The sequence below is a fragment of the Pezoporus occidentalis genome, unplaced genomic scaffold (assembly GCF_034315485.1).
Source record: "Pezoporus occidentalis ecotype Australia unplaced genomic scaffold, CSIRO_AGI_Poc_V1 ctg9, whole genome shotgun sequence".
Classification (NCBI taxonomy): domain Eukaryota; kingdom Metazoa; phylum Chordata; class Aves; order Psittaciformes; family Psittacidae; genus Pezoporus; species Pezoporus occidentalis.
The window spans coordinates 37,774-64,534 of record NW_026916262.1 but is presented as its reverse complement, the minus strand read 5'-3'; the positions used below and the strand labels follow the sequence as shown (position 1 = coordinate 64,534).

At 38.7% G+C, this 26,761-nt stretch overlaps 1 protein-coding gene across 3 annotated transcripts in view; it reads left to right on the top strand.

Annotated features, from left to right (window-relative positions):
* BZW2 (basic leucine zipper and W2 domains 2) overlaps positions 1-26,761 on the top strand; it is a 58,283-nt gene that overhangs the window by 13,057 nt on the left and 18,465 nt on the right. For 2 of the 3 annotated variants that reach the window (XM_062605007.1, XM_062605009.1), the window contains exons 2-6: positions 7,792-7,856; positions 14,248-14,424; positions 15,526-15,629; positions 18,935-19,000; positions 25,190-25,325. In XM_062605007.1, coding sequence (XP_062460991.1) covers positions 7,799-7,856; positions 14,248-14,424; positions 15,526-15,629; positions 18,935-19,000; positions 25,190-25,325 — 541 coding nt within the window. In that variant the 5' untranslated portion in view covers positions 7,792-7,798. The remainder of the gene's footprint in view (positions 1-7,791; positions 7,857-14,247; positions 14,425-15,525; positions 15,630-18,934; positions 19,001-25,189; positions 25,326-26,761) is intronic. The other variant, XM_062605008.1, reaches the window with a different exon arrangement.

Genomic DNA, 26,761 nt, shown 5'->3' with positions numbered 1-26,761 from the left:
ATTGTCCTGCATGTAAAAAGCCACTTGTTAAGTTGGTAAACGCCTTTCCCTTGAACATGCTTTGAAGAAATAATTAGGGAATTCTAAGGTAAAACTTGCTCTACTGCTTACAGCAGTTGTCATTTCTTAAAGCCAAAGCCTGCACTGCTTGCAAGTGTGTAGGAGGTGCTGGCTATTAATACATCCCTCCTCCAATTACTGTATTTAGTTCATGAAATAATAAACTGTTAGGAACTGGAAAGCATTGCTTTCTGGGGAATGCACACTTTGTATTTCTTTATTTTTAAGCTTAGCCCTTTGTAATTCTGAAGGCAATTGATGGGTTTTCAAATGCTACAGCACTGTATCCTGGAGGCACTGGTGATCATGATCAGTGTGTTTGCTGCTGCTTAGAGCCTTAAAGTAGCAATAAAAATGAAAGCAACACATCATCTGATTTTATTGTTGTGATATTTGAATTGTATGAGTAGGGGCAACACTGTAAAAACTTTCAGTGGGCTGGTACTTTAAAAAAAGAGAAACAGGGTGGACTTGAATAGAGGAGTGATACTACTCCAGAAGGCTGCTCTCCCTGCCCTGGCCTTCATTACTGAGCTGTTGTGTTGTCTTGTGTCTGGCAGACATCTTGCTAGGATTGAAACCTCTCTGGTATCTTTTTAACACATTTTCTTCTAATCCTATTCTGACATCTGCACAGTCCATTGAAAGTGGTGTCTTATATAAGAACAAAACATCATTAGCTTTGGAAGAGTACCATCTTCTGTTTTTCTGACTTCACCTGACCCTGATTTCTGCTGATCCTTTTTATCCTCTTCTAAAGAGGTTTTCCTGCTGGAAAGGCATGCAACCTTGGAGTTGGATGACTAGCCATTACCTTAAAATAAATGTTAATTGGGTACAAACTGATCTGTAGCAATACACCATCTCCATTGTCTTGGGGTACTCCAGTGAGAGGAGCACAGCAGCCTAAGAGAGCTCTCGACAGGCAGAGAAAAGTTCCTACTAATACCTTGTCCTTGAAGAATTATATCTAATTCCTCCTCTTAGTTGCTGAAAGAAACCCTATTACTGAAAGATAACTTTGTATGTCTCAACCCAAGTGTATAATTTAATATTCCTTTTTTTTTTTCCACTGACTGTGCCATGACTGATGCATTTTTCATATGGTTGCTGATTATGAGACAGAAAACTCCATTGCCTCCATGATTTGATTTACAGTTCTCTTGACCTTGTAAAGTGCATCTGGAGTGCTTCGGTCATGGGAGGTGTTTGTCTTGCTTTTACTTTGTTATTTGGTTGAGCTGCTTCTGTAGAAAGTCTTGGTTGCTGACCTGAGAAACACTAACTCTCCTTAAACACATGCAGTGAGCTGAACCTCTTAATACAGTGTGTGTAATTGTACATTAATTTTTGGCAGTGTTTTTTTTTTTTGACTTCTTTTCAAGAAACATCTTCCTGTGCATCCCAGTTGAGCAGTTAAGTGATGAGATTTATGATGCAAATTTTGGAGAGTTAAGTCTTCTTGTTTTTTCTGGGATTACTTATTTCTCATCTGGATAACTACTCATGGGTTCTATGCCCAGTTGGAGAACTGCCTGGAGAATTGTACATAGTTTTATTTTTTATGTAATGTGTGGTAAGCTTCAGTCTCTTTTGGTATTTGTTTGTACTTGCTGCAGGATGAGACCAATTCCACTTGTTTCATCTCATTTCTCTCTCCCACTAGGGATACTAATAAAGGACAAGTACTTTGTTGGAGTGGACACTTTATTGTGGAGAAACACTGTCCTGTGATTAAAAAAGAAATTGAGGGATGAGTGGAGGGAGGGAGATTAAGTGCCTTAGGAGCTCCAGAAGCTCTTTCGGGAAAGACAGGGTGTTCAGTGTGTGTCGAAAACCAACTACGACACTCTCTTAAGGTAGTACACATGATAGCCACTGGTGACAAGGGCATGCTTCCAAGTATGAAATCAAAGGTTGGTATCTAGTTGCTTCATGTACTGTAATGTCATAAGCAAAATTAATCCATAACAGAAGGTGTATTTTTCACCAGTAAACATGTGGATTAGCAGTATCCTTTTTGTCATGTAAATAGTAAAGCATAAAGTTGATTATATTTACCCTGTACATTGTTACGTGACTGCTTAGTCACTGCAAGTTGCCATTAAGGTCGTTTGTGCAATAAAATCAGTGAAGGGATTTTAACGTGGCAAAAGCCTGGCTCTCTCTACCATTTGAAAGGAATTGCAACTTTGAGACAAAGGTTTCATAAACATAACACTGCTGTTGGCCTCTATGGGCAAAATAGCAAACCTTCTAGCTGCTGGTACTGCCCTTCCTGCTGATTTGTACCATGGCTGAAGTTACAGACCTCCACATTATTAATCACTTCTTTAAAAAACAAAACCAAACCCTGTGTTGTTGGAGCGGAAGGCAAGAGTTGGGAAATGGTGGTGAAATAGCACAAGTCAACTTGTGTGAAGAAAATCCGTGGTGTTGCACTGTCAGGATTTGGTCTTTGCCAGCTCCCCAGATGTGCAATAAGGGAGAGAGGAGAGGTGGCTTCTTAGTGCCTCTCTGGTCCCTTTTTCAGCATGTGGGATCCCGAGCAGTAGCAAAATAAAGCTTCTTATTTCCTTATTTTTCAACAGTATCAAAGTAAGCTTTAGCAGGGGATAGGGAGTGTCACCACCGCGCTTCACATTGCGGGCTAGCCATTGTCCTGCGTCAGGTGTATAAATAAAGCACTTTTTCTTCGCACTGACCAGACTTGGGAAGTGTTGGCAGCTGAGGTGGATTTCTTAGCCTTACAGGGCTACATAACCTGTGTTAAAGCAAAAAACACTTCATAGCTGTCATGTCGGTGAATGCTGCAGCAACTGTGCAGACTGCGTGACTGATGTGCATCATGATCACTGCACTGGGCTGTTGGGAAGTGCCTGCAGAAAAGAGGAGCTGTGAGAGTGTCCGCAGGGACTCAATGTCCAGTTAGAAAGTGGGAAGCCTGATGAGGATTTGGCAAGAACCAGCGGCTGCCTTGCATCCGCTCTGTCCTGTCATCCCTCTACATCACTCAGTTCCTCTGTACTGGCAATGATTTATGATTTTTCCACTTACAGGTTTTGTTAGCTCGTAATCTAGCTGCCTGCTGCTTTCCTGGGGAGCAGAAGCAGCTGCTGGCTCTGTGCTGACGTGTTTCCTCTCCAGCAAAAGCGCTAGGGCAGCTTTTCCTCCATGATGCTCGAGTTTGGTAGTTTGCTTTTAACATAATTCCTTCGCTTCCTGCTGGAAGAAGAGGAAAACCCTCTTTATGTTTTCATCCAAAGTCTGGAACTGCAGCAGTGAGAGGATGAAAATACCTAGTAACATTGCTGGATGAAAAAGACTCAATAAAGCCTTTTAATGTCCTTGGATAGTCAACTTCTTGGGGGGGGGTGGGGGGGGGGTGTGGGTGGGGAAGAGATCTACTTTGATATGTGGATTGAGGTTTTTCCTTCATAGAAACCCTGCCTTTCTATGCTTTTATTTTATTTGACTCTGGGATGAATACTCCTGTCTTACATGATGTCTGAGCAAGGGAAGGAGATGGAAGTCATGCCTGCCAAGCATCTGTTCCTGTGAAAGCTGGTGGTGCTGTGTTGGTGGTGTTTTGGCAGCTCTCTCCAGCACCCTGTCAATCAAAAGCCATCCCCACAGCAGCAGTAGCAGCATCCTATGGGATCATGCTGCTGGAGCCCTCCAATACCTTCCCAATGGCTCACCTCTTGCCCCCGGGGGCTCCCTCACCATTGTTACAGTGCCCTGTATACGTACAGCCAAAAATCTTGGTAGGGAGTTTTATTAAATGGTTGTTCTTCTTTTTTATGTTGTCTGGCATGGATTTCTCTGACTCTATAACTAGGACAGCCGAGTTTCGCTGCTGTGAGGCAACTGTTCTTGAATTCATCATGAGCATGTTAATGTTTGAAGAATCTCAGATGATTCTGAGATTTCAGTTAAAAGAAGTGTTAAAATGATGCTTAGAAAAACAGTATTGGTTTGACTAAAGGGTTTCAGTATTTTATTTTTCAATTTGAGCAATACATTTCCAAGAAGAAATGTTTTCAGTATTTTAGCTTGGTAGGAACTTCAGATTTATCAAGACTTTAAATAATTTAGGTGTTAATCATCCTAAGAATTTCTTTGTGGTATGGATAAAATGCTGTGGTTTTCTAACTTGTTAATAAGCAAGTTCAAACTTGATGAAGCCCTGAAATAAAACTTTTACTTTATCTGTTGCTTTTTTTTATAAACTAATTGTATTAATTAATGCTGTATTTATTGATTAATTCTGTTACAGTTTTTATTAATTGGGTGAGAAGGGGTGATCGATTACAGAAGCTGCTATATAGTATATGTCTGGATATCTAGAACTGTAGATGTCCCTCAGTTTTATTTTACCTGCTTAGGACTTTTAGCATGTAAATGAGAAGCAGCTGTAGGGGAAGGCTGAACTTGTGGACTTCAGGCAGTTCCAGGAGAATTTACCAAACCAACAGCCAAAGTATTTTTGAAGTATGAATCTGTTTTACTGAAGCCTGTTAACAAGAGTGGGAGTGGAATTTGGCAAAATGTTTTAAGTCATTCATCTTTTAATTTTTCTGATGAATGCTGTAGCTGCAAGTTAGTTAGCAGCAGGCTTAGATCTTTTGAGGTTGGTGTAGAAAATAACCCCATTCTGGAGTGTGGTGCCAGGTTATGTACTGTTCTCTGACATGTCCGGCTTCAGTCTGCCCAGCTTCTGACTTACCTGCTTATAAAGTATGTGGGTGTACTGGAATTTGAACACACGAGTTTTCTGCAAGAGGTTTTCTCGATCTTAAATGCAGAATCAAGAGTAAAGCATCTGTTGCTGAGCCTCTCCCATCTTCTGTAGAAGAGTGAGTCTGTGAAAGGAGCGTGATAAGGAGCTATCACTTCCACATCTCATTCTCTCTTTCCTGCTTGGCAGTTCTTACGAATCCTGGAGGATGCTGGGCTGCAAGATTCAAGTTTGACTGGTGGTTTGGGTTTTCTTTTTGAGGCTATTTCCTTTCTACCCATATCCATCCTTAAGATCTTTATTTCTTTAAAGCCATTATGACTTCTCTAGCTGGTATTTTAAAATTTGCCTTTGGCTTTGACCTACCTAGATCCTGTGCCTTTCAAAATGGAGAATACATGTAATAGTTTAAGGTCCTTTATGATTTCAAGGCTTTATAGCTGCATCACACCTGAGAGGCAGGTTGCACAGCAGTGCAATCAAGCATACTGTGTCAGTTTATATGCTGCCACTCTGAATTTACAGCCTTCAGCCATCACTGTTGTGCTGTTGTTGGTGTGTTCTGGAGTAAAAGCATTGCATTCACTTTTGTAAGTTTTCAGCTATCATCCAGCACCTGCTGTGGTGACAGCAATGCTTCACAATCTTATTTGCAGTAGCTAGTGTCACTTGTAGTGTAGATACATCCTGGGCTGTCATATAGATCACTGGATTGGTTTTGCTCAGGCTTATGCAGGAGTTTCTTGAAAGGACTGACATGGTTTAAGCCCAGCTTATGCTCTCCCTGGGCCAGTATTTACGGGAGTGCATTATAAAGCCTAACCCTCACTCCAGCAGTTTAGACTGCACTGCATTTAAAGCTAAATATAGAAGAAGGCATATCCTGTGTTCCTAGTAATTAACTATTCAAGAGTCTTTTCTATTGCACTGAACCCTTCACCATTAAATCTGCCACAAGTGGTGAGTCTTACTTTAACTGCTTTTTAAAAGAAAATTTCATTCCCAGCTGTCTAAAAGGACATAATTTATATTCACAGGGAGTAGTTTTAAAATCCAATAGTCAAGCTTCAGGTGCAAGCAGCTCTTCTCACAGTTTAAAAAGACACTGCTTCAAAGGAAAAGAGAAGTGTGCTAGAAATTTAGCATATGCATTTATATCTTTGACAGCAGCTGGAAAACTGTACCAGTATGGCTTGGTTGAAGGTCAGGTATCAGTCAACTTATAAAGCATCTCCTGTTCCTCGACCACTGAGACGGCTAAGTAGGGGAAAAAGCCTTTCAAGCTCTGCTGTGAAGGCAGGCTTGGATCCTACAGCACTTTAAGGAATCCTGTAATATGAATGATTTGACATTTTAAACGCTTTGCAGATGTGCAAATAGTTTTTCCAGTGTTGCAGTCATTCCAAAATGCTCCTCAGTCTGTTAAAATTGTAGCTTTAAATCTTGGTGATGAATGGGAGCCTCTCACTTTAACTGCTTATTGATCTCTGGTTTTATGACTTGTAGGAAGCAAAACCAGTCTTCGCTCTGAACTTTACTGGCTATTTCAGGTGCATGTGGGCAGTTTTTGACTGTGGATAAATGGTAGACATAGACTAGGAAGCAGTGGTTTGCCAAGTGAAATGTTTGAAATGCTGCAGAAGTGGCCAGCTAGTGATGCTGTGACTGGAAGAGGTAGTCTGGTGAAAGGGAACGTATTGCATAGCTGGAGCATTATTAACAGAGTTGTTAAATGAACTGTCAGGGCTAGAGAGAGTATACTTGGATAGCAATGTGTGATTAATTGCATCTTTCTAGCCATGGAGCTTGAGTTTCTTTTCATTCATGGTAGGAAGAAGTGTTGGTAAATGTATGTACTTTTAAACTAGATCTGCAGAGTCCACACTGCCGAAATAGAAATAATACAAGATTTTGTAAAATTAAAGTTACTAGAAGAGCATGCCCGAAGGACAGCGCTTCTTGCACAGTAAAGCTTAATTCTGGATGAGCAAATCATACATTGCAGTGACCTAATGACGTGCAGGGTGTGGAATAGGTGGCTTATAAGTCTCAGTGCTGGCAATTGCCGTTGGCAGGACAGGGGATGACCCGTGATGATTGCCATATGCTGCAAAGCATCCTTGCATTCACTGCTGTTTGCATGCAGCTGTCAGTGTAGCTGCTCATTGTGCAATCTGCGTCTCATGTGATTAAATGAATTATATCCAAAGCTGAAAAATAGTTTTGTTTTCTTTAGATAAAATGGCATTAATATATGATTACTTCCCAATTTTTTTAAACATTGAATATTGAGATTTGCTGTGAAGTTTTGAAGTATTATAAGCCAAATATTTTTTACTGTTGTATGATATGCTGTGTAGGTCCTTAACTGTGTATTTATACACTGAGTTGAGGGGAGGTATTTGGTTATCTTTTGTCATTTTTACAATGCCTGTTTCTATGAACTATAAGTTACTAAAATACAGTGATGCTTGGCAGAAACATTTGAGCACTATTTGATGGTTAAAACATTGTCTTTGTGGTTAGACCACAGTCATGTCTTTAGCAGGATGGAATGTAGCCCTGGGAATCCATCTGTCTGGTGAACATCACCATGTGCCCTGCTGAGCCATCCCAGGATGGTTGCCAGTCCTGGTGGCTTTTGTGCCCCCGAGCATCCCCATGAGCTGTATGGGCAATGCTGCTGAACTCTTGCCCCAGCAGTAAGGGCAGAAGCTCCGTCACCTTCCTGCTTGGGTTTGAACCTTCAGGTTTTTTTTTATAGGGATGCGAAGAACAAGGCTTTGAGAGAAGCATCTTGTCAGTTATTCTTGGGTTATACTGCTCTTCATCTTTAAGATAATGCGAAATATTCTTATATTCTTTGAGTATACATTAAGAACTTTATATCCCTTTCACGTGTCAGGATTTTACTACACTGAATGTTTATTTTGCCTTGTCTGTAAATGCCATAGTAAAAGCTTTTTGTTTCCTTTTTTTTTTTCCTCCAGAAATTTTATGAATAAGAATCAGAAGCCGGTGCTAACAGGCCAGCGGTTCAAAACTAGGAAGAGGGGTAGGTTATTGTTACATTGTTTTATTTCATTTTCCTCTTTGTTAAAATTATTAGAAACAGGGCAGGTGGAATAACTGAAAGTTCAATAGGATTAACGTTTTCCTCTTCTTCAGCCATGCTAAGAGTGCAGATGATGTTTTTAACTAAGCTCTATGAATTCTAGTATTTTTGCTATATATTTTAGAAGTTCCTGTAAAATTTGTATTTATTGGCTATTAAGTCTTCTCTAAACCTCAGTTAAAAAATTAGATTCTAATATTTGCATACAAGGAAGAAAACTTACTAGATGTTTTTCAAGTGTTTCTTAAAATGTCATTTTTAACTAAGAAAGCAAAATATGAACTTTTATTTAAAGGTTATGAAAGGAAAATTGTGCGACGTTTTTTGCCAAATCAGCACAATCTCTATAAATGAACCTTTCGCATCTAAAAATGAATTCTCCCACCTTCCTTCCCCAAGAGATTGGCCCTGCTTTCTGTAACAATAGAGATTAGAAAGCTCCTGTTTCACAAATACTGAATTTACTGTTAGGGTAGTTTGGTTTCTTGTTGTTAAAGCAGTTATCATTGCATAAGTCTCATTTTTCTCATTGTGATACCAATTTTCTGTAAAAATGACCATAACTCTCTTTATGTACAATATTGGATCAATTTTTAAAGAAAATGAAGAGGTACTAATTATACTGATCATCCAGGTATTTTGTACACTGAGTGTCATCTTAACCTGCTTGCTCACACTGTACTTGGAGTTCATTTGTCTGAGGTTAATGCCCAGCACTTTGAGGCAGAGAGTAAAAACAGATGTAATACATTTTTTTCGGGGGGAAAAAAAGTCCATGAAAAGAGGCTTAGATTTTTTTGCTGTTGCAGTAGCACACAAAGGTGGGGTTCCTGTCTGTCATGTAACAGACTTTTTTCCATCTTGACTTTCCTGTTTCTGATCAAAAGCTAACACCTAGCCTTAACATCTTTTGCCAAAAAATGTGAATAACAACATTCTCTTAGTGTGAATGAGAGAAACAAGAGGAGTTCTCAGAAAATGACAAATTCTGACATAAGTCTGAAGAGCTGAGTGAGTGTCTTAAGGTCTAGAATGATCACAAAGCTTGGATGAAAACTGCAGAAACAGTTTGATTTCAGCGATGTTAAAAAGCAGTGCCAGCTTTCTCTTGTCTTTCCTCCTCTGCACACATCTTCAGTTCAACTGGTGCGGTCTCTCAAATGGAAAATGTCCTTACTGTGATGCACATAAAATATTTGTAGGTATAACTAATTGAAAAAATAAGTCTGTATTGTTTATGGCTAAATGTCATGATGCTCCAGTAGTAGTGGGATTAATGTTCTATCGGCATGGTCCAGAACATCATGAAGTAGGAGCTGTACATGGCATTAACTAGCAGAAGCACAGATGTAGCTAGAGGAGTGGAATTACCAATCTCTGTAGAAATACCTCAGTTAGATCAACTATTAAAAGCAGTCAGATATGGATACTGCTGGATTGATCCAGTCTATCAATCACTAAGTCAGTTATGGTACATATGTTATTTGATATAATTGTCTTAGGAAATGTTGTCTCTCATAACAGCTTTCTCTTCAGTCCAGAATTTGCACTGTGTTTGGTACAATGGGTCCTAATACAGATTTAGTCTTTGACTTCTATTAAATGCAAGTAATAATTGGTATAAATAGATTTTACTTGTAATTCTGTGCCTCCCTTGAATTTCTGTTACAGTGATTGGAAGTGACACTAGATAACTCATTAACTACATAAAAGAAGGAAAAGACTGGGGGGAGGTCTGGAAGATTAAGTGGAGTGTTTGGGTTTTTTTTTTGGGGGGGGGGAAGGTTTGAAAGATTGCTTAAATGGAATTGGAATATTAAATGGCTTTACTATAGAAATTTTAGCATGCAGACACTTCCTCATGTTCTTGAAGCATAATACCTCTTCTTCAAATATGATGGGATACTGGTTTCCTTCACATTTGAGGATCCTGCTTAGAAAATTGTAGATACCTGTTTTCTTTCTAGAGGGAGGGGGGCTTGAGGAAAAGAAACGTCTTTCTACCATATTTATTCCCTTCTGTTTGTATATACTTTCTGTATCTTTGAAGTGTCACAGGCTGTTATATCTTGGACTTTATTAGGGGGTTTTTATGCTGACTTTCAGTAGATCAGGGAGTCATGAAATTTCCCTCAGGTAGGACACAGTGCAGTGGCTGTGGTTTGACCACGGCATTTCAGTCAGAGGCTATTCTGTTGTGTGTAACAGGCAGAAGGTGTGTGACTTGTGTCCCATGATAACTTCTGCTCTGCAGCTCCCAGGAGCACTGCCTTTGGAGGAGACAGTGAGGTGTGACATGGCAGTCAGGCATCTAACAGATGTCCATATGGACTGTTAGCACTGGTCAGCTACCTGCAATTAATCTCTGAACGTGAACAATTTCTGAGCTTTCAGAGAGCTAAAGACAAAGAAGATTTTTTTTTTCTTTAAAGTTTGAAACTGTGCTTAATGTCTGAAATATTTTTGAGATAGGACTATGAAATCCATGGGCAGGGGGGTTGGAAGCAGATGATCTTCCAACCCAGGGTCCCTACCAACCCAAACCATTCTGTGTTTCTAAGGAGCTTGTAAATCCCACTCCTTCCAGTTCTATTGTTTGACCTAGTAAGAGGTGTAAAACCTCAAACAATAGGACATAGTGACAGCCATTAAAATCACTTTAAAAAGACTTGAAGGAAAGGAAGTTATGTTGTAAAGGGAAGAACTTTCCAAGGGAAAGGAGGCATCTCACAGTTCCATATGAGGTTTGTGGCAATCTGGGCAGCTAAGCAGTTCTTAGTAAAATCTCTGTACCTGTTGAATACCGCTTCTTTTTGGTGAGGGTTGAAGTAAATGGCATCTGGCCAGTATTTGTGCTTACGGTGTAGTTATGTGAGGAGTGGGTTGTATCGAACCACATGCATGCAAACTGATGGCTGTGTGTGTTCTGAAATGGAAGAGGAACAAATAGGAGTAGTGAAAATGCCAGTAGGTAGTAAAGAAAATTTCTATATATCCAGACAGTTGACAAATCCATAGGCCAAAAAGCTTTCTGAAGCATTAACAGTGTGTATTGTTTAAAGTAAGTTGACAGGCATTACCTGTGACCCAAATTTGCTCCCGTGGTACAGATAACATAGGGTTAATATCTGTTAAAAAATAGGACAAAAAGGTAAATGGCATCATAAGAAGAAGCTAAGGAAAACAATGCATATTACTTTCAGGGAGAAAATCATCTGGTAAAAAGTCAATACCTTTGTGTTAACATGAAGTCAGAAGAGGGGCCAAACGGCATCTCGTTTTTCTTCTACAGAAATGCACTTGTGGGCCTCCTATTGAGAGGCTAAGTTTTAAGAATAGGGGTATAAATGTGATTTTCATAGAGCAGAGGACAGGAAATGTTCTGGGAATGTGATGAAAATGAGAAGCTCCATATAGCCGTGCTGCATTGGATATTGTATGCATCACATCTGCAAGCTACACCTGCCTCTGCTAGCCTGTGATTGAAATTGTGCTTGTTTAGTAATTGCGTACTTGACAGCTCAACACACTGTCACCCCTTCTTGATGATGGCTTCTTAATCACCCTGTTGTACTACATCAGCATATTTCCTCTTCAGTACATGAGCTTGGTAGGAAAATGTTTCAATAAACTTATAAATAATTTTTCATGCGATGAGTTCACCTCCTCTTCCTGTGTGAATTTTTAGATTGTGATAGACAAGAAAATAGTAGGATACTCCAGAGGGGAGGAGGACTTCTAGGGCAGGAGAAGAATCGATTTAAAATAGCTAAGAAATAGCACTGAGCACTGTTTACCCAGGATACCAAGCATATAGCACCTTCCAGTTTAGATGCAAACATCTTAAATTTTTATTAAAAATAGATTTGAAAAAGAAAAATAGGATTTTTTTTTTTTAACTCCTCTGTTAAGACAGAACTCTGTCTTCTTACTGGTTAATGACTTTTTTTTTTTTTTTACCCTGAAAATACTTATTTGGTAACTCGAAAGAGAATCATTGTGCTTAGAGACTTGTTTCTGGGTGGAGCTGGGTTTCTTGCACACAAACAAAACTGCCTGAAGTACACGTACTGAAGTACTAAATTAAAAGGCTGGCTTGCTTGTGGGTTGGTTGCTTTGTTGCTTGTTTAGGGTTGTTTCAGTACTTCAAGTTGGAAGAGAGCTCCAACAGTGTATTTAGAAACCAATCTGATAGCTCATACAGGACTGTAGTAGTATGCTTCTCTGTAGGTGTTTTCCCAGATCAAAGGCATGTTCTTCAGTTTCCCCACTTGATCTCGTCTCGTTTGTCCACCATGGGCATGCCCTGCAGATATGAGAGTTTCTCAAACAGCAGACTCCAGATCTTCATCACAGCCCAAAGTCAAGGTAACACAGCTGAGAGCCCCAAGGTCTGGGGTGAAGTAAAAGCCTGGGAAGAAGTCATTTGCAGTCCAGAGAAAGAACATATCGAGTTCATTGAATGATGAGAGCTAGGTTGAAAGAAACTAGGTTGACACTGTGGTTGCATGCATCAGTTTAGGACTATCTGGGCTTGGGAGCAGGTGGTTTCATGAGCATGAGTATCCGTGTAGTTGAGTAATCCTCAGCTTTGGTATAAGGAGGTCAGATTTGTGGCATGGGGCAGCAATCCACATGGAGATGGGTAATAAGAGTCAACAAGCCACTAAAAGCTAGGTGTAGCAGGGGATTACTGGAAAATAAGATGATGCTTCATATTTCCAGTGCTTCTGAGCTCTTGACAGACAGCTGTGGAGCTGCTGTTGGCTGTATGCTGCCGGACTCCTTGGAAGGATGGGTTGACTAGTCCCCTCAGCTTCCCAGCAGCCTGGGACACTGAGTGGAAGGGAGTGCTTTGTGCCACCTTCCAGATAGGATTATGACAGGTGAGGGGGATGTGTTGGAAGAGAGGGAGAATATGCAAGTGATGTCTGGAAGATGCTAGAATTGAGTGCACCCCAGGTGCATGCAAGAGACCAAGAAGAGAAACTTTTTTATGTTAGAAATACTAAAGCAAATAAAAGTAGGCGCTGTGTCTAAGTTAGTTACTTAATTGCCATGAGACTATTGTGGCAGTAAGAAACAGATTGGGGGAAGAAAGGCTATCAGAAACCAAGGTCTTTTGGTTAATGACAGGGATAAAAAGCTGCAGTATGAGTTGCAGGGAAAGGAAACCTGCAGCAAGAGCATGTGTAAAGCCTAGAACCTCTTTTCCCAAAATGCCTGTGAGAGTTACAGCTGGTGTATTTCAGGCTGCAGTAACGTGTTTAGGAAGGAATTTTACTGATCCTCATTCATCTTAGTAACTAAACCTCTGGATTTATCTTCTGGATATAATATGTGCAGGTTTTTTAAGAACTTGTATCAACATTTGTGTCAGCAGGTGATAACAAGTTTTGGGTTTGTTGAATGCCACAGAACACATCGCAATTTTGTTTCTGAAGTTATTTGGACAGTAAGAAGCATTTCATATGTGCCTTTATATAAAGGTGGGACTTGTTTTGTTAAGAAGCTTCAAGTGTCTGTAGTAATCTGTTAGCAGCCTGCAAAAAAAAGCAGCAGGAGGTATGGATAAATCTACCTCGCTTTATCTGGAGGTTGTAGTTACATCTGTTGTGGCTGATAGCCTCGAAGTCCTTTACAACCCTAACTATTCTATGATTTAGACATAGGGATGCTCTCTGGGGGTCAGACTGTACTCTAATTGAGGTTCAACAAGAGATAGCTGTAGAAAATGCAATGTGAGCTGTGCATGTCTGTGTTCCTAGTACTGCTCAGGGCTGGAAATATGAAAGATAAATTCTTGGTTACTCTGTGTTGCCTGGTGTTAAGTGTTTACACCAACCCTTTTTATTAATACCTTTTTGAAGGTATTTTAGATATGTGACAGTAATTATTTAAAGAAAAATATCAAGAAATGAAAAATGGAGTATCCCTATAGTCAGATTATGTACACATAACAGATATTTCCTTTAATCTGCTGCAGACTTAGCAAAGCATAACAATACACACATTCAGTATCTTCAAGAAAAGGAAGAGTATGAAATTTGAAAACCATTTCAATAGTTGCATTTCTTCTGCTTTATTTGTTTATTTATTTCTGTATGTATGTGTATTGGTGTTGGGGGAATGAGGAGGAGAGGGAAATGAAGGTAAACACTGAAGAATTTCCAGAGGCAATAAAAGCCAAACAGCGAAACTTTTGGTGTGTTGACCAGAGTGGGAAGAATATGTTTGGCTGTTATGGTCATTTCAGTTGCTGACTGACAAGGGATTTTAGCAGAAAGATTAAATGATGACTCTCTGTCCTTTTCTTTTATTTCTGTTCCAGATGAAAAGGAGAAGTTTGAACCCACAGTCTTCAGGGATACGATTGTCCAAGGCCTCAATGAAGCTGGGAATGACCTGGAGGCTATAGCCAAGTTTCTGGATGCAACAGGCTCACGACTTGATTACCGCCGCTATGCTGACACACTCTTTGATATTTTGGTAGCTGGCAGCATGCTAGGTAACCTGCAGTGTACTTGATACAGAATTTTGATGATCAGGCCTGCTTCTTTTAATCTGCTGTCTTCCTTTACAAAGTGTATATTATAAACTGTATTACAGTTTCACTTACCTAGAAACCTCTTCATCTTGTATCATAGCATTGTTTGTAGTGCAGGAATACCTAGGGACTTGATGGTGTGAGGCATTCTCCAAATATCACAGAAATGGATACTGCTGCAAAGCCTTTGGCCTGAGCTGAGAGGACTTCATTAGCATAATATAGCACTCCAGGTTATTAGCTGTTGCAAAGCTTTCTTTGTAGACGTTGCAGCAAAGGACAGCTAAGAGAAGAAGTGAAGGATCACCAAGAGTGCTTTGTGGATGTTCGTGGGGCATTTCTCCCAGGTATTGGTAGCAGCTTGGCAAAAACATCCTGTTGACCTTCCTCTGTATTTTGAATACGTTGGCTCTTTTTACTGCTCAGGTTGGTTTGATTCCTGCTTTCTGCTCTTTGGTTAGAAGAAAAGATGTTTTTGTAAGACACTTATGGTAATACAGGAAGCAAAAGACAGTGGAAATATCCAGGAAAAAACCTCTCAACAAAATAAGCCAGGAGAAAACTTCTGAAGACATGTTTTCAATATTTACATGCACCTGGTAAGCATTAGAGGGGTTAGGAGGATGTTCCAAGTCCTCAAATTAGTAACAGACTGCTAATAGTTTTCTCTTTGGAAAGGATTTACATTACTGTGGTGTTTAAAGTAGTAGTTAAAAAACAAGCAAGGGTTATGCTCTAACCCATTCTTATTTGGTCACATTCAGGGCTCTCAAAACTAGCTGCGGTTCCTTAGTGTGAACTGAATCTCTGTCCTGTGAGGTTTGTGTGATCTAAGGTGCAGCATATTAGCCAGCCTGTCCATTCTGTCAGGTGCCACCATGGCCTTGCAAAAGCCTGTCTGTTCCACCATTTCCCCTGCTATCTCTTACGTTTGCCTTTTGCTTTAATGATACTTACATAACATTTAAAAGACATATAATTACAGATCATTCTCTAAAGTGAGAAATTGTTCCTTGTCTTCTTCTTTTCTTTTTTTTTTTTTTTTCCTTTTACCTGTTTTAGCTCCTGGAGGCACACGCATAGATGACAATGACAAGACCAAGATGACCAACCACTGTGTATTTTTTGCAGATGAAGATCATGATGCCATCCGAAATTATGCTCAGGTCAGTAAAGGTGTTTGATTACTGATTCCCGTTTCTGTATCAAAGGGGTTACAGTGGAACATCTGCAGACTGTCTAGGCTGCAGTAAGCTAGTTACAGGAGAACTGAAGATCCAGTTAACCAGTAATCTGCCTTAACCTATACATTTTGGTTAAGAAAATAGAATGTCTAAAATAATCTGATCTGAGCTAGCAGTGCTTTATTTTACAAAAAGCAGTCTTACTTAGTCTGCTGCTGATTCAGCATAGTTTTAGACACCATCCTTATTATTTTTTTGCATTATTATACATATTATATATAATTTATATATTATATATAATATAAATTATATCTTTTGCATTTTCACCATCCTTATTATTTTTGTGTATGCAGTCTGAAAGCTTTGTACGAATGTATTTTTAGAAACAAATTAATTGTGTTAAAAATACAGTGTATATCAGAAATAGTTTGGCTAACAGGACTAGGGCAGCGAATGTCCTCCTGTACTTGGCACTGGTGAGGCTGCACCTCAGATGTTGTGTTTGGTTCTGGGCTCTTCACTATGAGAAAGACATTGAGATGCTGGTGCATGTCCAAAGAAGAGCAATGAAACTGGTGAAAGAGCCTAAAGCACAAGTCGTATGAAGAACAGCTGAGGGAACTGAGGTTGTTCAGTCTTGAATAAAGGAGGCTCAGGGAAGACCTTACTGCTCTCTGCAACTACCTGAAAGGAAGTTGTAGTGAAGTGGGGGTTGGTTTCTTCTCCCAAGTAACAAGTGATAGGACAAGAGGAAATGGCCTCAAGTTGTGCCAGGGGAGGTTTAGATTGGATATTAGGAAAAATTTCTTCACTGGAAGTGTTACCAAGCACTGGAACAGCCCAGGGAAGTGATTAAAAGACCTGTACATGTGGCACTAAGGGACAAGGTTTAGTGGTGGACTTCACAGTGTTTGGTTAATGATTGGACTTGATGATCTTGAAGGTCTTTTCCAACCTAAATGATTCTATCGAGTATATGAATGACAGAAAGTACAAAGCTGATGCCTTCAACCTTTAGTCGTATAGCTATTTAGGAATTGGGCATATATTCCAAGAGCTTTAATTTCTCCTATGGATGTGATATATAATTTCTTTTTGCAAGAGTAAGGCTTGCACAAATAGGTGTATGTGCAATTAACACAAAAACAACAGTGAAGCCTAAAACATTATTGAAGAGAAGCTAATGTTGTGTAATTCCTTAATGGAAGATAATAATTACATGAGAAAATATAGTAAGAATTCTCTTGAAAGTTCAAAGTCACCATGCCGTTTGAATGCAAGTAGAATTGCATAAAAATGCAATCCCATTGAAACTCCTTTGTGTCAAAAGTAATTTGTTACATATTTATCTTTTTAAATAATTATTGGGATGCTGGAGAAAGTAAGTGAAAACATAAAAGCCACTGGCCCTCCTAAGGTGTTGAGCGTGGTAAGCTGCTGAAAAGGTGTGTGACTGATTTGAAGGACAACGCATATTTGCTAAATAGTAGAAAGCTCCTTTAAAAATACATCTTTGATAATCTGAAGAAATGAAATATACTTATTTCTAGAAAGGGAGTCAGTATTCTTGTGTGTCAGCTTTATCATCTCTTAAAACCAGGGTATTCTACTTCAGAAAAATCTTTGTTATTGGTAAAAGCATTGATTGTGTCTTCTTAAATTTTAATGTTTTAATAGTTTGATAATAAAAATTGGTAGTACCAGTCTTCCAAGGAGAAAGTGAACTTTAAAGTAAAAGGTTTCATGTTGGAAAATGGGAAGGAAGGCTTCAGGATTTGGAGCAGTGGAATTTTCAATGTGTTCTCTGCATTTCAAACCAAAAGCCACCAAAATAAGTCAACGTGTTGTAGTTAATGCCTGAAGAGATGTATCCTTTTATACACCTTGCCTTTTTTTTCATGCATAATGGGAAATAGAGCTCTTACTGAATTATCAAAAAGTGGAGTTAGGCTAAAAGATTATTTAGAGCTTCCTTAACTTCTAGGTAATTTATTTCTCTGGCTCCAATGTGAATCATTAGTGTGGCTATTTTGGGGGGTTTTAGTCATGGCAATAATTCAGACAGTGAAAGGTCTTCAAGAAAAAAAACTAAAACAGATGTTGATATCTTAGCAGATTATTTCCTTATGAAATATATTTCTATCATTTACAGGGACTTAGAAAAATTATGAGATTTTTGTTTGGAAATATGAACAAGATGCTAGTTTGCGTTTTCATCTTACACCTTTTTTATAAGAATTCTGTGTGTCTCTGCTCTCAGCATGGCCACAACTTGATTTTCACTTGTTCTGAGCCAAAATATTACAATTTAGGATATTTGGATGTATTTCCTGTTCTATGAAAATTTTCTAAACTTAATTTCTCCCACCACTACCATCCAGCCTGACAACAATGTAATTTGTTTCCCATCTAAACCTTCTCACCTGTGACAGTAAATCATGTATTTTGTGCTCTCAGTACAGGGTGAGAACAATGATTCATTTATTTAATATTTTATCTCTCCATTCTATCTGAATGCACCCTGCACCTATGCTGCTTCTGCTTTCATAATCTGTGGTGATATGATGGGAAACAAGTGGTGAAAACTGGAGAGCAAGTGTTTACAACAACATACTTGTAAAAGCTATGTCAAATTTTCTCCGTCTTTCCGTGGCAGCAGTGTGTTTTGTTGTAAGCATTCATGTTAGTGGGTTTGACAAAGATCCTGCATCTATTGAGGATGGCCAGCAGTGCTACTCACTTCATTGGCTTACACCTGACAACTTCCCCAGTGGGCTGTGTTACATGGGGAAGGGTGCAGAGTTAGCCTCCTGCTCCTTTCCCTTGCTTTTAAACTATGGGTAAGGTGAAGAGTAAAGTAGGAATAAAATTTTGAGAAATGCGAAAAAATAAGATTCTGAAACTGCTGTAAATTTTCTGATCCAAACATTGCTCTATGAAGCAAGAATTGCAAAACTTGTATTTTTCCACTGGTGAACAAATTAATAGAGAAGGCAACCCAGCAGATAGCTGCAGAAACACCATTCTGCTGGCTTCTTATTTCCTGGAAGCAGTGTCTAAAGGAAAACTGCAGTGGAATATTAGAGTGTGAGAGGTCAGCAGTGCTTCCTACTTTTTCTTTCCTGCTGTGGAAATAATAAAAATAAAAATACTTCTTTTCATGGATTACTTAATGATATTCTTTATGGATTCAGTGGTGGCAGTCGTCTTGTTTCCCTTTGCATTTTTTATTAAGAAGGATGGCTGCAACTGTTACATTTTTACGGTTAATCTGTGTTTATCTTTAGGTCTTCAATAAACTTATCAGGAGATACAAATACCTGGAGAAAGCATTTGAAGATGAAATCAAAAAGGTAATGTTGGTGGCAGTCTCCTTGAGCATTAGTATTTTTTTTACCCTATGTAATTGTATAATGTGTATTCATACAATTGTGGCACTGTTACATATTTTATTTAGCTCTACTGGAAAAGAGGATGGAATCCACAGGTGACAGCTTTAGTCTGCAAAATTAGCTCTGTGGGATTACTGCTGGCTGCACTTGGTGTAGAGTAATTCTGAATTAATTCTTCCTTTAGTTGCTTTGACCAAGCTCACCTTCTTATCTGAGGCTTTTTTATGCAGAACTTCAATATGCTTTGGGGTGTAGCTGTTAATGGGACGTGGTGTTACTATCCTGCTAATAGAACAGCTCTCTGGGGGTTTTCCACAGAATAAATGCAAATCTGCTGCGCAGAATGGCAGCTGGTCTATGATTATTAAACAACTCCTGCATTGTAGAATGAATCCTAACCATAAGTTTTTGTATTTGGGGCTATAGATATGTGCAAGAGAAAGTCATCACTGCTGGCAGAGTGCTCAGGATTTGCCTGTTAAGCTGCAGCGGATATTTGTGGATACTGTTTTGTGATACTGGATTCAAAGGAGGCAGGAAAAACCTGGGTAGAAATTTTCAAAAAAATACAGTTTTATTTTGTCTATTTTGAGTTCCTAGTAACACATGTAAATATCTTTCTCTAATGGCCTGAGTTAGTAATAAACACTTGCTGTGCTGTGACAGGCGTTCTGATAATGGCAAAGCCTGTCCTGTGATTAAAATACAATGTTTCTTAGAAGAAGTAGTGGTTTTCCATATTATTTAAACATTAGGAAGGTTGCTGCAAGGGTCAAGTAAGGGTAAGTGGAGCATGATGCCTCACCACCCCTCTTGTGGCTGAGTAAATTTTGCTCTGATTTATACATTCTTGCTTATATAGGAAATTATTTTTGCACTTGTGGCCAGTATGCCTCCTAACTGATGCTGATTGCGCAATACATCATTCTAAAGACCTAAATTTACCTCTATCCCCACACAAATCTAATGTTCTTGCTGTTAATTACTATAATCATTGACATGAGAGCGCTGACTCATAGTATTCAAGTTTCAGAGAGTGTTCAGCATATTAAACAAATGCCATGTCAATTCAAGCCGCCTCCTCTCTCTTCTGTAACTTGCTTGGTTTGGAATCCTTGAAGTTTCCAAGAATTTACTTTGCACACTTAGTGACAAGATGAGACTTTGGTTAATATATGATAATTTAACTCTTCAGTTGAGGAACAAGTGCCTCTGATGTGATTTTTAGCCATACTCAAGTTTGAGAGAAAGCAGTACTTTGAGGTACAGTGTGACTGGAGCCATTCTGCTCCTTTAAAGCCATTAGAAGGATCTTAGCCATGGCAGAACAGGGTCAGAGTGGTCTTATCCACCTTGCAGACTGCAAATCTCAGTTTTATGTACATGGGTTTTATACAGTTTTGATGTCAGATCACGTCTGGTATGACACATAACAAGATCAGGTTTGCATGCTGGTCCTAGGCTGAGGGGAATATTTCCACCTGCCCTTCTGCTCTTATTGCTGGCATGAATCTTGGTGTGGCTCCTGGGGACTTCACCTTTCAGCATGAGTGCTGGTCTCATTCCCTTACTCAGTTAATACAGTTTATCTGAGAATTAAAAACTAGGAGGGTGGCTGTGAAGGAGTTTGGGCCTGTGTATCTCATCTGCACTGGTATTGCCTTAAAACCCTTGATGACTGTAGATGCCTCTTGCTTACCTTCTCTCTCCACACAAAGTGACTGGCTTCTCACCAATGAGGTTGTTGGGTTTTAACTATTTAATGCTTTAATCCCTGTGTGCAGTAACTTGAGTAGCTGCTCATGGAATATCAAAAGAGAGATACATTAGTATTTCTAGATGGTATCTGCAAGATTTAGTAGTTCAAAGACTACCGCAGGAAGCCCATGATTAGAAAAGCAAGAGGGTTACTCCTTGATGCTGTTTGATGGGTCACTGTCCCAGGAATGCAGTTCTTCTGGCAAATTCATTAGGCAGCTAGGGTACTGAGGGAAAATTAGCTCTTCTCACAGAAAAAAATCATGCTAAAACACCCAAGGAAATACCAGCAGTTTAAAGAAGCAGATGGTATCAGTAGGATTTCTCTTTCAAGAGAGATTGTTTTAAATGGCAGTATTTGTTCAACTATTTGCTTTATCTCTTCTAATTCATCATTTTGTCGTTTGGACATTGTTATTTCCCAGAACCTTTCCCTTTATTGTCTGTCTGTTTCTATCCTTCAAATGTTTTATTTCTTAATTCTTTCCCCACAAAATTGCCAGTTATTCTTTTGTCTAGTGACATAAACAAACCTTACATCTAAAGTTTTATATCTAAATTATATTGTGCAAGCAATTTCAAAGAAGGCAAAGATGTTTAAGTGCATTGCTCACATGCTGGTTTTTGATATAGGCAACTTTAGTCCTTAGTACACTGGACAGTGCCCATGGCATAGACCTTTGACAGCATTTTGCAGTAATTTCAGTTCCAAATTCTCAGTTGCAAATTTGTGTTCATCTTTCTTACATACGTATTTCTGTTCAGGTCAGTGGATGAAGAATGCAATATTAGCTGTATGCATAGTATATTTGCATGTTTAAGTAGCATCCTATATAGTTGTTTTTATTATCAAAGTTGGGAAAAACCACAGTTAAGTATGCTTTGTCTTAACAGTGGTAAATATTAGTGAGTCATATGAGGACAGCCTGAAGTACTGGGAAATACTATGAGGACCTTTGTTCGTGTTCCCATTTTCCTAATGAAAGAACCCTAAGTCAAGCTGGGAATGATGAAATAAGAGGAGAGTAATATTCCAAGATCAAATGGGGAGTAAACAGAGATGCTTTAAGTCAGTTAAATGAAGGACAAGAATCAGTCAGTGGGTATCTGTTATGTTAGCTGCCTTCTCCATTGCTGACATTTCAGTGCTGTCTACAGATGTCAGATGCTAAAGCGATAGACCAGTTCACATAATGAAGATATAAAAAGACACCACACTCCCTGTGTGGGTAAAATGCCTTAATTTTCACTAATAAGGTTTCAAATTGCAAGAGGAGAGCAGAAGCACTTGTTTTGCTTATGTGCTTTTTAATGTTGCATTCATGTCTTTACTTGCATGTACCTTTTATGCCCAGAGCTTGGGCCTAAAAGACAACTTCTTTAAAGACAAAAATAGCACAGAATGGCACATTAGGTCTGGTCTTGTGCTTGTTAGGCATTCTGAACTCCCACTTAAATAGGTGGGAGTTCTTATAGCTATAATAGAAACACAAAATTGTGAGCCAGAACTGCACATTTTATGCCTGGAATCAGTCTGCATCTGTAACAAAAGCAGTAATGCCAGTGCTCGGCTAACAGCAGGGAAGCATCAGCTTGGAGAACTTTCTGTGGGTGGTTTGATACTGTTCTCAAATGACTTGGACATTTTCTGACTTCCCTGCTGAGGTCTGTAATTGTGATGGTGAAAGAAGAGCTCTTAAAGTAATCAGCAATAAAAAAAATGAAACAACAGCTTTGGACTGAACATTTTGTTTTTTCTGATGGTTTTTAAGTGGGTTTATTAAAGGCTTTTATTCCTTCTGTCACCCAGTCTCCCCCTAAATTAGACTGTTTCACAATTGCTTGAAAGTACAGAATAATATCCTTGAACAGCGGAAAATGACATGTATAAGTTTATTTGAGCTGCTTTTCAGAAGTATTAGTATAACAAAAATTATGCTAGTATCATGACCGGTAAATAATGAGAGACATGCAGAAGATAAGGTTTCTGCTCAAAACATACTGCAGTGGCATCTAGTTCGAGAGCACTATTTCAGATTGATGCTAAGAGACTTTGCAAGAAGCATGTTTCAAAAGAAAAGGAAGAGGACGAGACTGTGAACTTCTTAGATACATTATGTCAGACCTTCCAAAACATTTGAACAATTGCAGATTTCTCAAAAGTAGAGTTGGTAAATATTTGAAAGTCCTCTTAGAATCCTTCTTCACCTTGGACTGTGTTACTGGCTTTGCAGCTGGATTTTCTGCCATTGTTGCTTTAGTGACTCGGATCTGAAATGAAGGCGTATAACTCTTCATAACTCATTGCTGACAAAACCCAGCTCAGAAGTAGGGCAAAACCTGGTCTTCCATGTTAAAGTAGTCAGGCTGACCACTTTCTAAACAAAATCATCTGTTGCTCATACGGGAGCAGGAGGAATAAGGGTTAAGTAGGCTATACAGAGAAATAATTTCTCTAAAGAGAAAAAGGTCCAATTCCCATTTCTTTTCTTGTGCAGATCTCATTATGGTACAATATTGTTGATAAAGCTTATATGACAGCTTTAAATCCCCAGGACTCCATTTTACTTTAGGCTTCTACTGAAATTCTGTAAAAATGTTTTCAGTCTTCTCATTAAATGTGGCCCTGAAGTTCCTTTACCTGCTCCATTATATATACCAATTAATTGCTGCATTTGGAAATACAGCACACCACTTGTTTTTCATCCATATATTTAGAAATAATAATTCCATTCATGTACAGGGTTTTTTTGGTTGTGAGTCACACTTTGTTGAAATAAAATTACACCTTGAGATTTTATAGTTTAATAATTTTTCTTTTAAGCTAATACTGCATGTTGCAGTCATTTGGCTGAAGCCAGTTAAAAAACAAACCCAAATGATTTGTCTGTGGCTGAATCATTCAGGCCTGTGTAAGCTGTAATTTAAAGCTGAGGTTATTATGTAAGTGCTACTGTATGAATGAGGGGTTTTTTTTTCAGTTATGTTCACTGATACAGGGCAGAGCTATTCATAAAACACTGCATGAGTTTTATTAACTCACTTTGCTAGTTATCTGGATTTATAAAATGTTACTACATTGAGAAAGCTTTACAATTTATGTTAAGCTCTTGAAGAGCTCTCACTGTCCATGGTAACAAACAAGCACAGGAACGTGTGTGCTATTCTGTCTGTTTGTATGGGTGAGATTTGGTAATTGAGAAATACTGTTAATGTGGAAACTGGGTGGGAATTTTCCATCAGAATGAGTTGTTCTGCTTTGCTTGCATCTATTGCTGCTTTGGAGAAGGAAGAATGGTGTCGTGACAGCAGAAGGTAGATGAACAAAGCAGCGGTAGCTGAAGGAGGAAATGAGAATTCCTTTTAAACTCCAGAAATGGATGTGTGCAGGCTTTCATATTTTTTTCTTCTCTTTTCTTGTGGTGACAGTAAATTTGTAAGCGAGCTTCTGGTGGCGTCAGCAGCTTTTTGCAATGAATGGAGCTGCCCTTCGCTGTCTAGCCTCCTTTTATTATTTAACAGTAATGTTACTGACAGTATCTCATTTTGCGCAACCTTTTCCTTATGTAAGTCAAAGAGGTGTAATCTACTTCATAACTGTGCTTTAAAGTCATTCGTTTTAACATAGAAAGTTAAGATATTTAAAAGAGACCTAATTGCCATTTTTAGACTTCTAAGAGGCAAATACATAGTTCTCTAGAACTTAATTAAGATAGTGAGATTTGCGATTTTTTTTTTTTTTCTCAAGCTATTTGTTTCCTCTTGTAATTAGTAGTGGGAATGGTGAGGTCCTAAAGCAGCTTTTGTTCCTGTCTGTCCTTTGTCAGCTTTATCAAGAATGTCTGAACTTGAACTATATTTCTCATTTTAGCCAATAGAAAATTGGTTGTCATTGTTCTGTGTTCTCTTCCCCAAAAGCAAAACAGGAAACTTTCTCATCCTTTTATTGTTTTCATGAGTAAGGGTTTTTGTAAGCTAAAAAATGAACTGCAGCTGTGTGGGGTTTAGTCCAAAGTCTGAACATGTGAGTGGGCAGGCTCCTGTCAGTGTGCTGAAGTCAGCAAGTCTGTGGTCCTGTAATTCCTGTGGGTCTCAAGCCTGTAAGAAGCACTTTTAGTTTTACACGTATATACGTATATTTGAAGAAGACAGGCTTTGTCTCCCTGAGTAAGGCCATATTCCACATGCTTACGTCCTTACAGAAAATGAAGTTATAAGCAATCAGTGAAATGGTGCTGCCATGCTTCATGCAGACTTTTGACATGAGCACCATTAATCATAGTGAGACTTCTTGAGACATAAGAAATTAAACTGTCTGCTAATATCCATGTTTACTTGTTATCATTGCCTATGGCTCAAATATTTAATTTTTTGTTGTTGTCTGGCCCACAGCTTCTGCTGTTTCTTAAAGCCTTTACTGAGACGGAACAGACAAAGCTGGCAATGCTTTCTGGCATCCTGTTAGCCAACGGGACTCTTCCTGCTACAATTTTAACAAGCCTCTTCACTGACAATATAGTCAAAGAAGGTAATTTTCTATATGATCTTTTTTTTTCCGTTAGCTTTAATACGGGAAGCATTTTATTGCAACATGCTTTGTATCTTGAAAGGCGGTAACTATACAATGGAAATGGGTATTTTAAAGCAGAAGTGTATACAGACAGCAACAGCCGACATACTTCGTGAAATCTAATGTGAGGGTAGTCAAACATAGGAAAAAAGCAACGAAAAGCACAAACAAACCCCAAAGGATTGATGTTTTCTGGAAGTTACACGTGTGTGAAAAAAATGTAGAATATATGTATTATTGTGATATTATAAAGTGTAAAGTGTAGCATCTATTCCTGAGATACATCTACTAGCATTTTTTCAAGTAATGCCAGTATGTTGTGCATGTGAGCGTCAAGTGGAACAGAGAACACATGCAGGCCACGTGGGTTTTGCAGAAGGAAAAAAATAAAATTAAACCCCTTATTTTGCCTTCAAACCAGTAGTGATCAGTGACTGATGCACTTTCTCATGGACTTGTATTTGCTATATGATGAGTAACTATTCTTTCAATCCTGGAATCACAGAATGGTTTGGGTTGGAAAGGACCTTAAGGTCATCTTAGTTCCAACCCCCCTGCCATGGTCAGAGAAACCTCCTGCTAGACCAGGTTGCTCAAGGTCTTAGGGTACAGTGACTTTTTGAAATTACTTTTTTTTTCCCTTGTATTTTTTTTTGTTTGTTTGTTTGATTTTTGGTGGGTTTTTTGTTGTGTTTTTTTTGTTTTTTTTTTTTTTTTTGAGGGGTTTTATTTATCTTTTTTTAGGAATCCACGCTGGGGTCCTGTTTCCCAAATACTTGCTCAACAGTGTGTTTCTCTGCAGTTACTGACTACCTGTAATAATTACAAATGAAGTTGTTCAGTGTTGAACAGTTTTCGTAAAAGCTTTTTGGTTTTGTTAAAGAGCTGTATATTAGCTAAAATGTATTCTAACTTCGTGTTCTCATTTGCAGCATGCTAACCATTACATTTGTTTTCTACACGCTGCAGGAAGAAAAGCCACAGCTGTAGCTTTGCTCTGTCATCACCACAGATTTTGGAATCAGAATTAACCTAGGAGAAAATGCAAACAAAAGCACTAATCCATGTCTTAGGGTGATTGCCTATAATATTTTTAAATCAAAGTCTGTTCCTAGTTATGGGAAGACAAGAGGCATCTGAAAACTCAAATTTTTAAAACTAAAGTAATTTGTTATAGTTCATACTTACCATTTTAGAAATACAATTTTTATGTACAAATTGTAGAACAAATTCAATTTGTGTTATGAACTTCTGTTTCTAGAAGCCCTAAACTTTTGTCAGGAGCATACGTATACTTTTGGTTCTTGGTTTATACATACTAAAAATGTCCCTGTGTCTGCATGTGAGTAAAAGATTGTTCAGTCAACATTCTGGAATAGATCTTTTATTGAAGA